Here is a 12,792-nt window from a genome sequence, read left to right on the forward strand (position 1 = left end):
TTTGCTCATATTCCATCCTAATTACCACTTCCCCAGCCCGTCGAAGAAACATCGACGTCGCCTCGGCGTGCTAGGCTGTCAAATTCCAACCGCCTAGCTAAGAAAGATTCCTACCGCCATCCCAAAAAGACATGGCTAAGGACTCTAAAGGCCATCGTGCCATCCTTGAATCCATTTTCAACGGCGAGGACATCTTCGTGGATCCCAACATACTGGGACCAGATCAAGACGCTGCCGTGGACGCATGGAGCATGGGCGCGGTGAAAATTTCTGATGATTTCGCTGGCCAACCGACCAGACTCTGTTCAAGCAGACCCCAGGATATCTCGATAAGGCCCAAGAAGCAAGGCAGGACTGGCGATGAATCTAACAGCTCAGACGGTCCGACCCTTCGCAAGACCCAGATGGCCAAGCAGCAGCAACAGCAGCAGCCGAGGTCTGGATATCGCCATATGCTGCGCCCCAAGAAGCCGAACACCACTGCCGGCGACCTAGATGTCGACGATGTGATGGCAGATGAGGTGAGGCGGACTCAAGACACCACTTGGACAGGTCTGGGACAAGGTCAACTTGCACCACGGGACGAGTTATTCACTCCATGGTCACTTGTTGAGAAGTACCCGGTCAATTTCATTGGTAATAGCAATCGACCCGCAGCCTCTCCGTACTTTCAGACGCCGGCGGTTTATGACAACCAAATCTGGGACTTTTACTACATCCAGAGTCCAGAGGCCGGAAAATCGCCTGTGCTGTTTGTTCCGACAAAACAGTTCCAGCATCTTCTCAAATATATTAACGCCGCTATCGGTATCAACCTGACCATCCCCATCGGCACCAACGCGGATAAGTTCAAGGTCCGGTTCGGGCTGGGCGGCACACCCCGGCCTCGCTTCCTCGGCCGCACAGCTAGCCTTGGGGAATTTCTTGCCCTTCCCAAACTCAAATCGCTTCCCAAAGATAACCCTTTCAACGGCGTCACACCCCAGGCCCAGCAGCAGTTCCGGGAACTTATGCAAGGGCTGAGCAACGTGCAGACGTTCAAAAAAGGGGATGCAAAGAAGAAGAAGCGAGCCATCCAGCGAGTTGCTGACCGTCAAAAATGGGGCTTAACTACCAAACGAGTACAACGCTATCTCGGCCTTCGCCAGGGCAAGCAACAGTCTGTAGTCCAAGAATTGCAGAATCTTACCCTTGGCAACTCACAAGCAAAACTTCCCCCCAACATCAAGTTCGCCTGTGTCGATGTCGAGACTTATGAGCTGAACCACAACATTGTCACCGAGATCGGCATTGCCGAAATCGACACCTCCTCCCTCCGGGGCATACCAGCCGGGGACAAGACCCAGAATTGGTTCAGCATGATCAAGTCGCACCACTATGTGGTAAAGGAAAACGCGTGGGCCACGAACGGTCAGCATGTGGCAAACAACCAGCAGAACTTCAGTTTTGGACAGTCGCAACTGGTTTCCAGGGCAAATATCGTCCAGCAAGTGGCTTCTCATATCGGCATGCCCTCGCCGAGCCGGCCTGGTTACAGAGATGCTTGTGTTGTACTCGTTGGCCACGACATAATGGCCGATGTAGAGCATCTCGAAAAGGTCAACTACGATGCGCGCAAAGTGCCCGAAATTTTTGATGTGGTCGACACAGCGCACATGTTTCAGCATTGGCGCAGGGAGTCCAACGCAACCAAGTTGAGTCGTGTTTTAGAAAGCCTAGAGATACGTCATCGGTATCTTCACAACGCAGGCAACGATGCTACGTACACTCTTCAGGCCATGCTCGCAATGGCCCAGGTGACTCGACAGGAGAGTTTTGATAGGGCCATGGGCAAGAAGATGTGAGTTGCCACCAGGTAAAAGACCAATGTCGATGCCAAAGACCCTTGTTAACCAAACCTACTCGTCAGCGAGCGGCCTTTCCAAGAGAACGAGGTAGATAATGAAGGTGGTTGGAGCTCTGACGAAGCGAACGACGGCGGTAACCCTGTTGTCTTGCCCCGTGCAAACGGATATGATTCGACTTGAGTACATACTGCAGTGGTCAAGGGCGGGCTTACAACTCTACTCATCATGTAGAAATGATGAAGCGGGCGGTTGTTCCTTATGCGCCCAACTTGGGGCTCTATTTTGGTGGAATAGTGAATAAGGCCAAGGCCTTAGCTGGGAGATGGTTCTAGCATTAAATCTATACAAGTCCAGCCAAAGGGTCTCAGAGAAATGCAAGAGCCCGTCGTCTCCTCCGACTCCAAACGCCGTTGCCGTCATGATTGGGTTTGTTGATACAGTTTTGTGGTTTGATATTCTATATTAGTACAGCCAATGCCTGATGGGTAGCAGACTGGTCATAGCAGCAGCTGAGCCAGCAGTCTTTATTTTGAAACAGCCTGTCGCTACGAAGCCTGCTTTTCGAGTAGTTCCTTGGCCTCGTTGATTTTGGTGGCAAGGTATGGGCTGCCGCCTCGGTCGGGGTGGTTCAGCAGCATGAGGGTGCGGTGTGCCTTGCGCACTTTGTCTTTGGTGATGCTCCGCTCGCTGTTGAGAAGATGTTAGTGTCAGTGATGTTTATTTGTTTCGGTGAGATGACTTCCTCTAGAGCTTTCTGGACTCTGAGACGGAGCAAGTCGGGAGCCATGAGGCACTCACTTCAGTGATAGAATCAGAGAGGCTTCTTTCTGGTTCATCTTGTTCTCGAAACCGCCCTTGTAAAATGCCTTGCCCATGGCGCCCACGCCACCACGAGACCTCCTCAATGCAACGTAGCCTGCGCGACCCTATGAGCGAAAGTTTTTGTCAGTACTGACTTGAACATTGCGCAGAACTGAGTTTAACGGAACCCGGGAAACGGAGATAATCGTACAAGAAATGCTGCGACGGCAGCGCCGGCGACGAGTCCAACTGTGGAGGCCATGATAAAAAGATGTTTCTTTTTAAAGAAGAAGCTTGTTGTTGTGTACAGGGTGGTTGGGCACTTTGAAGCGCTGCTGGAAAGTCCTTTGCGACGGTGTAGAGTGGTCTTTGCTGATTATGTTGACGATGGCACAGAAGAATTTTGGTCGGCTCCGGACGTCCAAACCACGAGACTAGGGGTCGCGTCAACGGCCGACTAATGTCGGGCGACTAAAAGGCGGCGCGGATGACTCTGGTTGGACCAAGATAAGATAACGACTCAATTCCGTTCCACCCGCAGCGGCGAAAAAAAGTTCAGCCCCACCAAAAAAAAAGTCGGTGTTGGCGAGCGGCGGACCTTGGCCTTGCATCTGGTTTGGACGGGCACGATAGTGAAGCGCTTGTTCTTCATATTCAAACAGCCCGACATCCTCCAGTCGCAAATATGAGGTAAGAGACAGCATTATTATCGACTGCATGGGAAATACATAGGGACAATGCTAATGCGGTGCCGCTCAGGATCGAGACGTGCTATTTTTGTTCCAGGCCGGCCTACCCAGGCAAGGGCATACAGTTCGTCAGGAACGATGCTCGGGTATTTCGGTTCTGCAGGAGTAAATGCCACAAAAACGTCAGTATCACCCTGGCTCTGGGTGACACGACGAGACCGATGTGGTCAAACGACAGATTGCTAACTTTTGGACGACTTTGTCTCCCCCGGCGTACAGTTCAAGATGAAGCGCAACCCCCGCAAGCTCAAGTGGACAAAGGCCTTCCGCAAGGCGGCCGGCAAGGAAATGACGGTCGACTCAACGCTTCAGCTGGCGGCGAGGCGCAACGTCCCCATACGCTACAACCGCGACCTCTTCCAAAAGACGCTCAAGGCCATGGACCGCATCGCCGAGATCCGGGCCCGCCGCGAGCGCGTCTTTTACAAGAAGCGCATGGCCGGCAAGCGCGAGCGCGAGGTCGCCGCCGCGCGCAAGCTCGTTGCCGAGAACGAGCACCTGCTCCCGCGCCTGCGCGGCTCCGAGAAGCGCCGCATCGCCGAGGAGCGCGGCATCACGGTCGAGGAGGTCGAGGAGATGTCGGTCGGGGAGATGGTCGAGAAGGCCAAGCTGTCCAAGAAGGCGGGCAAGAGCAAGCTCTTTGGAAAGGAGGTCGTGCGCCAGCGGGTGCGGGCCGATGGTGGCATCGACACCGTCGTGGAGAGGACGGTCGGCGCCGGCGAGGACGACGACGAGGACGATGCCGAGTGGGGAAGCGACGCAGACGATGTGGATGGCATGGATACCGACTGAAAGACTGGCTCTAAAACCGCCGGCAACCCTCCTTTTCTTTTGCCTGTGCTATTGTTTCTACGGCGCTTTTTTCGGAATTGTTTTGTCCCCGCTAACACGACCTGCAAGCGGATTTTCTGTTCTTGAGTTTCGAGAGGGCATCATCGGCGTTTTTTGGTATCAAAAGGGATATATCTTTGTGCAGCTTCGAAATATTACGAGGAAAACGTTTTGTCGACATGAGGAAACGCTGAAACCAGCAACTGCTAGGTGTCTGTCGAGGCATCAGCCAGGTCTTGTCTTTTGGGCGGGTTAGCCAGGCGTAAAGGGGCCCGGTTCAAATTCCACCACCAACCAATCATCATCACGGCGTTACATTCTCCTCCACAGACCAGGATGTAGGGACATGGTGACCGCAGATTTCTCTACCTGTCGCTCTTTGTTATGGAGAGCTTCTATCCTGTCCCTAAGACTCGATCCGCTGGCGACTTGGGTTGCTGGACGTTCTTGATATACCTTGGTCGCTATACCTTGTCAACTGAGGTTACCCGCACACTTTGTTCATCTTCCTGGTCACATGCCTAAGCACACGGGAGGTTTAATACATGTGGGTTGAGGTTCGCGCTCAGAGCTCCAAGTGTGGGTTCGCCATATCTTATCTATACGGCCATGTCTTCCTAAGTAGGAATATAATACAATCCGGGTTTGAAGGCGAGAACGTCTTATACAATTATACAACCAAGTCGTGAAAGGATCCCTGTGCTTTCGTATGTTGCTTCTTCGTTTGTTGCTCAAGAGCTATGGCGGCGTTCAAACAGAAAAGAACGTACTCGATATGTGTTCGCCGCCCAGTTGTCATTGTATATAACCCATGTGTTATTACAGTCAACTACCTACGTATACCCAACCCGATGACAAACTATGGCTGATTTACACGTATAAGTTTGACCCATTTAGGCTTTTGCATAATGTTATTTTTCAATCTTTCAGGGCTAAAACCGGCCCCTGAAAAATGATTTAAGAAACCTCGGTAATACGGAAAAATAAAACTACCGTCCCCATCCCTACCTCAGACTAGAAGGAGCGCTTTTTACGGCCAATTCTATTTGTCGAAAAGCCATGTGGCTGGTAAAATACATGGAGCGCTCTGTCCACCTGCAACGCAGGGGGTCTAGTCTAAGCACTGAAACTACTTCGTACTATGTAAACAGTGTACCGGTATAATAAAAAAATAACCTGACCGAACAACCGATTGTTTGGGAAGGCGTCAGCGGAGTGAGGAGTTACGTGGTGATTTCCTTCCGAATAACTTCACTTTTTACGCTAAAATCGACGCTAAAACTCTCGACCAGTTGCGCTTTGAGTTTGCCAGATCCTCCAATAGGAGCAAAGCAGGTTAAACCAATGAGAGGCCGAGAAACTTTCCCTGCACGGCGAGGTAGAGTAAAGAACACTACGCTCAAAGCACGTGGTTCGCTTCGCTCACCACGCCCTCCTCACTCCGCTGAATAAGGCAATTCTACGCAAAATTATACAGTAGCAGTAGAGACCGGGGGATCGGGGTACACGGCGGGACCAGGACTGTCCAGCTGCTTTTTTTGGGCATGACGAGGACGGAGATCAACAGTTACAGTGTGAGAGCAAAACTCAAGTTCACCTGTGGACCTTCCTCATGGGCGCTAGCTACGAGCACTTGTCCTGTATATAGCAGTACTCCTCCATAAGTACTTCGGTACCTGACTGGTTAAATCGTGCCGGCTGCGCCAAAAACCCCGAACGGAGAGGGCGCTTCGCCGATCCTCCGGATTTTTTTTTCTTCTCGTACGACAAACGGGATTGGCACGCCCCAGAGGTCGATCCCATTTTGTGAGTGCAACAAGTAGCGATGACGGCGGAATACAGACTGAAAACGTACTGTAGACACACAGACAACAAAATCAGGCGCAAGGGAGCATATGCAAATGCAAGGTACAATCTTAGTAGGAATAGACACCACAGCAAAGACAAAATCAAACAACCAGTGACAGCGTAAGACTGGCGGAAATAGGAAATTAAAAAATTGACTGAGCTGAGTGGAGAGAAACAAATGCCCGTCCCCAGAAGGTTGACATGCGTCGTTGTTTTTTTTTATTGGGGCAAAGCACCTGTCGATCCCAAGAATCTAGGCCCTTCGATGCATTGCGTTAAACCACCACGTAAAACAATTATATGAAATACGGCTGAAGAGAGCCACCCCCAACGCAGATCAGTTGTCGGCGAGTTTTCTCTTCACTGCATGCGCATACGGTACGACCGTACGGTAGATACCAAGAAATGACTTGCATACCCAGTCTGCCTTGTAAAGCTGGGTAACTGTCATTTCAACATAGCAAGGTCGATCTTGGCATAACAAAAAAAAAAAAAAAACCCCAAAAATATGATTTACCTCCAACCTACCCAGCCAACTTAGACAACTACCAATGCCAAATTGTAGTCTTGCCCGGTGGCTGAAATGATCTCAATTACTTGCCTCTTTGAGCATCATCTTCCAACAATGGGTAATCCGTACTGTTGGACCATTTGGCGAATGCCCGTGCCGCCCGAGCTAGCATCGATCGATGGGCACAAGGAGGCATGTCCCCTGTCTGTCCAGCTCGGTCTACCGACGAAGCCGTTTGAATTATGTAGTAATTACGTTTCTCTGAGGATTTGTTTCGCGTGGTTTAATGATTGGCCCATGTGGTTCGGGGCGGTTCAGTGGCCTGGCGCCTCTTTTCCCTCCACCCGGCTCTCCTACTGCCTGTCTGTCTGTCTGCTAAATACCTACTTCATGACACGCAAACAGTAATCCCAACTCCACTTTTCAGCAGGCTACAAAATTGCGGCTGAGTTGGTTCGTCTAGAACAAGTCAGACATGCCCTATTTAACGCTTAGACATGTATTTAAACAGAACAACAAACACAGGCAGCATTGTTCTCAACCTTTCGAGTACCGATCATCGAAACACTTGAAGGTAAATTTGAAAATCATCATGGGTAAGCGTTTGACTTGCGAGGCTTGGACCAGATCTGCCCGCGGGAATGCTTCCACGGGTACCTGGCGGACAATGCATGTTTTGCAATCCAGTGCTGGGCATCTGTTGGCCACAGTTTACCACGGCCCACCTGGCTGGGTGGGGGGGGGTTGATCTGATCCAAATTCACGGTGAAAGCTTTCCGACTGTGCACATCCTCGCCAAGCACCGTCCTATTCGTACCGTACGGCAAGCCGGTGCTTACCACGTACTCCGTAGCACCTTGAGTACGGAAATGTCTTGGTACCTTGGCTAATGCAGCGCTGCCCATCATACCACAGTACTGGGAATCGCGGTATGAACTGGCTGGGCTTCGACAAGTCAGGAACCTCCCAAACCTCTGTAGTAGAACTAGATAGTCCCTCTGTAGAACTAGTGGTCGGCCGTGGTAAGCGGAGATCGAGCGACAAGAAAAAAGTGGGTGTACATACATGATTGGTTTCGCGCCCGTTTGGGCTGGGACTTGTTGAACCTGGCTTGAAGCGAACTTTGTCCATGGTGTACAAACCGGCCGTTCCCCCCAGGAAAGTGTTTCCTGTTTCACACATTTATTACTTTACATGAGCACTTGGTATTCTTACCGAAATCCGAACCGATCAAGTGTCCCAAAAGATGGCAAGGACAACAAGGGAAACTAGATAGGTAGGTAACTAACAGACATAGAGAGGTCCATTGTGACGGAGGCCAGAAGAGTCCCAACGTTACAGCAATACCCGAAAGGTTTCTCCACTTCCCCATCAATCATCCATCCCGATGATCATCGATCAAATGAACAGGCCACCCGACAAGGGTGAGAATTCCATTTCACTGTGTTGTACTGTATAGTGTGTACAGTACAGTACAGTACAGTATATGTTTACAACTACGTTCAAATAAACGGATGCCCAGCTTGCCAGTTACCCGTAGATTGAATCAAAAGACGGTCCCAGGAAACCAACCAACCAAAGCTGCACAGCTTCAGCCAACAGCAACTGTTACTCCTCAAATCGGTCGGTCGACTAAACCCCTCACCGGCTGCTAGAGGCTGTGCAAATGTGGACAATGCTGATGCTTGAAGGACTGCAACCGTTTCGCATCCTCTTCGGCTAGGCTGGATAATGCCAAACGGGTAGGCACAGAAAGAGGGGTAGGATACATGGACCAGAGGGAGGAGGCAAAAAAAAAAAAAAAAAAAAAAGGAGGCGCTGATGTTTACCTACTAATATGTACTGAGCTGAAGGGGGGAATCTTGGGTGTGTCCCAAATGGCAACGCGTGACACATTCCAATCCGGGATTGGCTAGGGTGCTTTTCTTTGATAGGTAAAAAAAGAAAAAAAGAAGGGAGATGAAAAAATTCAAAATTGCGACTACGGTCCAGTAACAGTACTTGGCCAAGCCCGGAGCGACAAGTGGCCTATTCAGCAGATAGGGCGTCCGGCGTTGTCGGTCGCAATGTAAAGCAAGCAATAATTTCAATGCATCGGTCTCCTTAAAGAGGGGAAGTGTGAGGGGGCCGTTGTCGCTACAAAAGATATAAACGTCGATACGTGGTGGAAAGCCATGGATCCGTAAAGAATCGACAGTGCCTGCAAGGTACTCTAACTGTACGAGCAAAGTCAATTAAGGTACATTGCCTACACCGTACTGTACTTTGCTTTACTATTGTTAATTTCCCCCCTTCTGTCTGTCCTAGATTCACCTGCAGCTTTTTGGTCAGGTGAGTTGTTAAAAAAAAAAAAAAAAAAAAAAAGTAGACCGCGCTGCTTGGCCTGCTTCCCGACCCAAAATGCGCTATGACAACTACCTAGGGGTATATTTATTCCTAACACTGGTCGCTCTGTTTTCCTCTGTGGCTCTGAATTTTATGTTGGGGCCAGGACAGTGGTACGGTACGGTACGGATATCTCACAGTCTGTTTTCCCCACCTCCATCCAGATTGTCCTTTTTGGGGTCCCCAAATATTTCACTGGCCAGTTGTCTCTTCAAGTGGCAATGATAATCATAGCAAAATTTAAGTGCCAGTTCTGGTATTTGAGATTCCTCGTACTGCGTACATGTTACGTCGCCAGGTACAACTGCCCTAAACTTTTGTTACGTGGTTCAACATAGGGCCGAACTCTGAGGCGCCGTGTTTACATCTCATGCATCCTTGATTGAGCTCAACTCTTGTGTACTAAAATAATCACCCACCCCAGTCCAGTCCCGGCATGGGCAGGTTAGCTTTGGGCAGGTCCCATTCCAAGGCATTCGTGGTAGGCAAGGTACCTACCTGTAACTTGCTCGGTCCAGGTAGCGTTATCCCGTGTGTCTCAAACCCACAATTTGGCTCTCTCTATCTCCTACTATTGGGCAGGTGCACCCACCCATCCACCCACGGACAAAGTCAAGGATGGACCGGCGCTTTTGATTTCATTGTGTCCCTCCGTAAAAGCCCTTGCTTCCGGGGGAGGAGCTGACTTTGGTTGGTCCCAAGTTCCATAATATTTTCTCAACCCGCATTTTGCTGCCACCACAATCCGATCCGCTACACCAAAAAAAAACCGAGAAATCAGACAACCGCAACACCAACGCTAGTGGTTCTTACTTTTTGGTCTCTTTTTTTTTTTTTTTTTTCTATTCCTCCCTCCTCCAACTCTCTCTCCTGCAAAAAAGTCTTTGACCGCTCTGCTGTTCACTTGCTTCGGCTCTCTCTCGCGAATTGGAGCGCGAGGAGAGAGATTCTGGCCTACTTTTGTCCTGAGTGAATCATAAGACAACCCCGAGGTATCCACCCCTCGCTGTCCAACTTCGGCGATGGCCTCCTCAAAGGTACGAGAGATGCGTCGATCACTCCAGTGACTAGGCGGTTTAGAGGTGGTAAAGTTTGGTCAGGGCTCGAAGAGACCGTTGCGCCAACGGCGAGCTCCATGATTACGCGGCCACTTGTGCTTACGCGCCTCGTCCTCGTCACTCTCACCAGGAAATGCAAACTTCGAGGCCATTGACGCACCGCCCTCCGATCCCAACCACACAAAGTTCAGCTTCGTTGATCACTCGACAAACCCATACGAGAACGAATTCCTACTCGACTTTGAGCGCCTCCCTCAATGCTAGCCATCGTGTCACTCGTCGAAAGAGCATGACGAGCTCTGCTGCCAGTGCTGCAGTTGTTGCGGCGGCGCTCAGCGGAGCGGCTGAGTTGGTGGGGGAGAAAACATCCGTAGGACCAGTTGCCATCGGCGGGCGCCGTAACACCCTGACCAAGTCCGGCATCTCCCGCGCCATGCTGGCCGCAAGCCTCCCTATCGAACAGGCTGGCAGCCTTTCAGTCCCGTCCAAGGAGGCCGAAGTTCAGAGCAAGGATGGTAACCTAGACACGTTGGAGAGTGCCATTGACGACGACCCGCTCGAGACCCTTGCCGACGACCCGGAAACACCGTCCCAGGACGGCAGGATGCGTCGTGCTAGTGATGGCCAGCCCTTGGTAAAAGAGGGAGGCAGCAGGAAAATAAACCGAGTTGAGCTCCGTTGCGACAAGTGCGGCAAAGGATACAAGCATAGCAGTTGCCTAACCAAGCATTTGTTCGTGCCCCGTTCTCCACCCTACCCCACCCCTAGATGGCCTCTGGCATGCGCGGCCGGCGAGGCAGCAACTGCGGCAGGGCGGCCGTATTCGTTAATTGTGTAAAGGGCCAAATGTTGACTTGTATGCACCCCGTCCAGGTGGGAGCACACTCCTGAATGGTCATATACCTCCAAGCTTCTGATATCGAAGCACCAGCAGGTCCAGCTTCTTGAAGCGGCCTCTGTGCTCGTAACCATGAACAACTTGCCAGAGATGACGACTCCACCAGAGCCAGCGAACGAGTACGCTAGCGATCGGGATTCTGCATCCCCAGCAGCTTCGGGCTACTCTGAACTGATGGATGGGCGCAGCTCGGCCGACACGACACCGCCGCCTCAGTTGGACGGGTCGTATAATATAATATCAAAACGCTACAGCAATGGTAGTGGCTTTGGTCGTTCATACCAGTCGGCCGTGTCCGTGGCATCTCTGGCGAGCAGCGCCCCTAATGGACACGGGTTCGGTCATGGGGGCCACTTCCGCCAGCTCAGCCAAGAGCACCGTCCACTATCTTCGGGCAAAAATGCCACTGGTCAGGAGGATCAGGATCTCGCTGCTGCCGTTGAACTTCTTAGCTGCAGCTTCAACAGCAACAACGGCCATCGTTCTGTGCACCTCCCCCCGGACGCCCCTCCAGTCCCACCGCTTCCAGCACAGTACCTCGATCAGGCAGCCGGAGCAGGGTTCATCAACAGCTTTCCAAGGCACGCTCCTGAAAGTTTCCTTCGAGGGTCTCGACTCGAAAGCGAGATGCGGCACCGTGGCGATGTCAGCATGGAAGAGAGCGCTGATAGTACGATGGACGACGATGACGATGACTCGAGATACCGGGCTCGAAGCGACGATGACGATGATGGCGTGTTCGGTCGCATGGAAGTGGAATAGCGAGACTGGTCGATCGATTTCTGCCTGAGTTCTTCGCACGCGGAGTTCGGTAGTAATAGGCTAGGGAGAATCGCTCTCGTTTGTAAAACCTATATTGAGCCTGGTTTCCAGGTGGCTCGCCTTGACCCGATATTCTTGGCACCGAAGAGTGGACAGCCGGCTCCCTTCTGAAGTATAGCATGGGGAGCGACATGTTTCCATGAGGTTAAAGCAGGAGTCAACAGAGCGTCAACGAGCACCTAATCGGTACAGGGCATACGCCCGTTTCAGGATTGAACCTAGAAAGAAAAAGAAGAAAAAAAACCAAACAAAATAAGAAACCAGCGTCTACGCTATGAGAACCTACACTTGCAGATGGTCTATATGCTGTGAAATGGAGAAATTCCAAACCACTTGATGAAATCCACTGACAATCCGGGAGACCCCAGTATTTGTAGCGGCAAGATTCTCCTGGCTCGGTATTTTAACCAGAAACAAACCCATATTCGTCATTGAGACGGATGATCAGTCCTCAAGAGGAAACGACCGAGATGGAAGAGGAGACGCCAGGGCAGACAGGATGGATGGCAGATGATTGGATCGGCATGGCGGCCAAGAGGACTATCCTCTAAGCCTTGGATCATCTACTCCATATCGTTCTGGTTGAGATCCAAAGTTGAGTAAATCGCACGACTCGTTTGGCCCGAATGTCTCGGGTGTGTTCACACCGGTCGTCAGGTATAGATCGATCCATATACCAAGTGCTCTCTCAGGTGTTCTTTTGGATACTCAGAAACGTGTGCTTGAAGACAATTTGAATGTACGGATCATTATAATGATGATGCTTCGAGCAAGGGCTTGTAGCTCCAGTGCTTGTGTGTAAAGAGAAAAGGCATGCCGTTAAGTACCTAGACAAGTATTAGGATACCTTACCAAGAAGGATGAAAGTCTCTGTTCGGGAAAAAGGAAGGGTCCTGGGGAAAATATCAAAAAGGGGACCTTCCGAGGTTGGGCCCGCACTTTTTGTAGTCCCATGCAGAGGCGAATTTTTTTTTTCTTCCTCCAGTTTTGACCCTATCCACCCTGCCACAAGTCCACAGTACACGCTTTAGATCTAGCGGTT

At 51.0% G+C, this 12,792-nt stretch overlaps 5 protein-coding genes across 5 annotated transcripts; 3 read left to right on the plus strand and 2 right to left on the minus strand.

Moving 5' to 3' along the window:
* The first annotated feature begins 80 nt into the window (after window positions 1–80).
* MGG_10158 (QDE-2-interacting protein) lies at window positions 81–2,242 on the plus strand. The gene is made up of 2 exons (XM_003713749.1): window positions 81–1,840; window positions 1,910–2,242. Exons 1-2 carry the CDS (start codon window positions 132–134, stop codon window positions 2,025–2,027), a joined length of 1,827 nt encoding a protein of 608 aa, XP_003713797.1. The 5' UTR covers window positions 81–131; the 3' UTR covers window positions 2,028–2,242.
* A 150-nt stretch (window positions 2,243–2,392) lies between these two features.
* MGG_10159 (mitochondrial import inner membrane translocase subunit tim-14) lies at window positions 2,393–2,910 on the minus strand (the record flags this gene model as incomplete). The annotated part of the gene is made up of 3 exons (XM_003713750.1): window positions 2,393–2,534; window positions 2,646–2,773; window positions 2,860–2,910. The coding sequence occupies 3 exons, from the start codon at window positions 2,908–2,910 to the stop codon at window positions 2,393–2,395; spliced, it is 321 nt and encodes a 106-aa protein (XP_003713798.1).
* Window positions 2,911–3,201: 291 nt separating this feature from the next.
* Window positions 3,202–4,974, plus strand: MGG_10160 (ribosome biogenesis protein RLP24). The gene is made up of 3 exons (XM_003713751.1): window positions 3,202–3,338; window positions 3,408–3,519; window positions 3,617–4,974. The coding sequence occupies exons 1-3, from the start codon at window positions 3,334–3,336 to the stop codon at window positions 4,187–4,189; spliced, it is 690 nt and encodes a 229-aa protein (XP_003713799.1). The 5' UTR covers window positions 3,202–3,333; the 3' UTR covers window positions 4,190–4,974.
* A 2,150-nt stretch (window positions 4,975–7,124) lies between these two features.
* Window positions 7,125–7,718, minus strand: MGG_15585 (uncharacterized protein; the record flags this gene model as incomplete). The annotated part of the gene is made up of 3 exons (XM_003713752.1): window positions 7,125–7,244; window positions 7,427–7,561; window positions 7,653–7,718. 3 exons carry the CDS (start codon window positions 7,716–7,718, stop codon window positions 7,125–7,127), a joined length of 321 nt encoding a protein of 106 aa, XP_003713800.1.
* Window positions 7,719–9,673: 1,955 nt separating this feature from the next.
* On the plus strand, window positions 9,674–12,115 carry MGG_10162 (uncharacterized protein). The gene is made up of 3 exons (XM_003713753.1): window positions 9,674–10,009; window positions 10,161–10,762; window positions 10,904–12,115. The coding sequence occupies exons 1-3, from the start codon at window positions 9,995–9,997 to the stop codon at window positions 11,688–11,690; spliced, it is 1,404 nt and encodes a 467-aa protein (XP_003713801.1). The 5' UTR covers window positions 9,674–9,994; the 3' UTR covers window positions 11,691–12,115.
* Window positions 12,116–12,792: the final 677 nt, after the last annotated feature.

This window comes from Pyricularia oryzae, chromosome 2 (assembly GCF_000002495.2).
Source record: "Pyricularia oryzae 70-15 chromosome 2, whole genome shotgun sequence".
In the NCBI taxonomy this organism is placed as follows: Eukaryota; Fungi; Ascomycota; class Sordariomycetes; order Magnaporthales; family Pyriculariaceae; genus Pyricularia; species Pyricularia oryzae.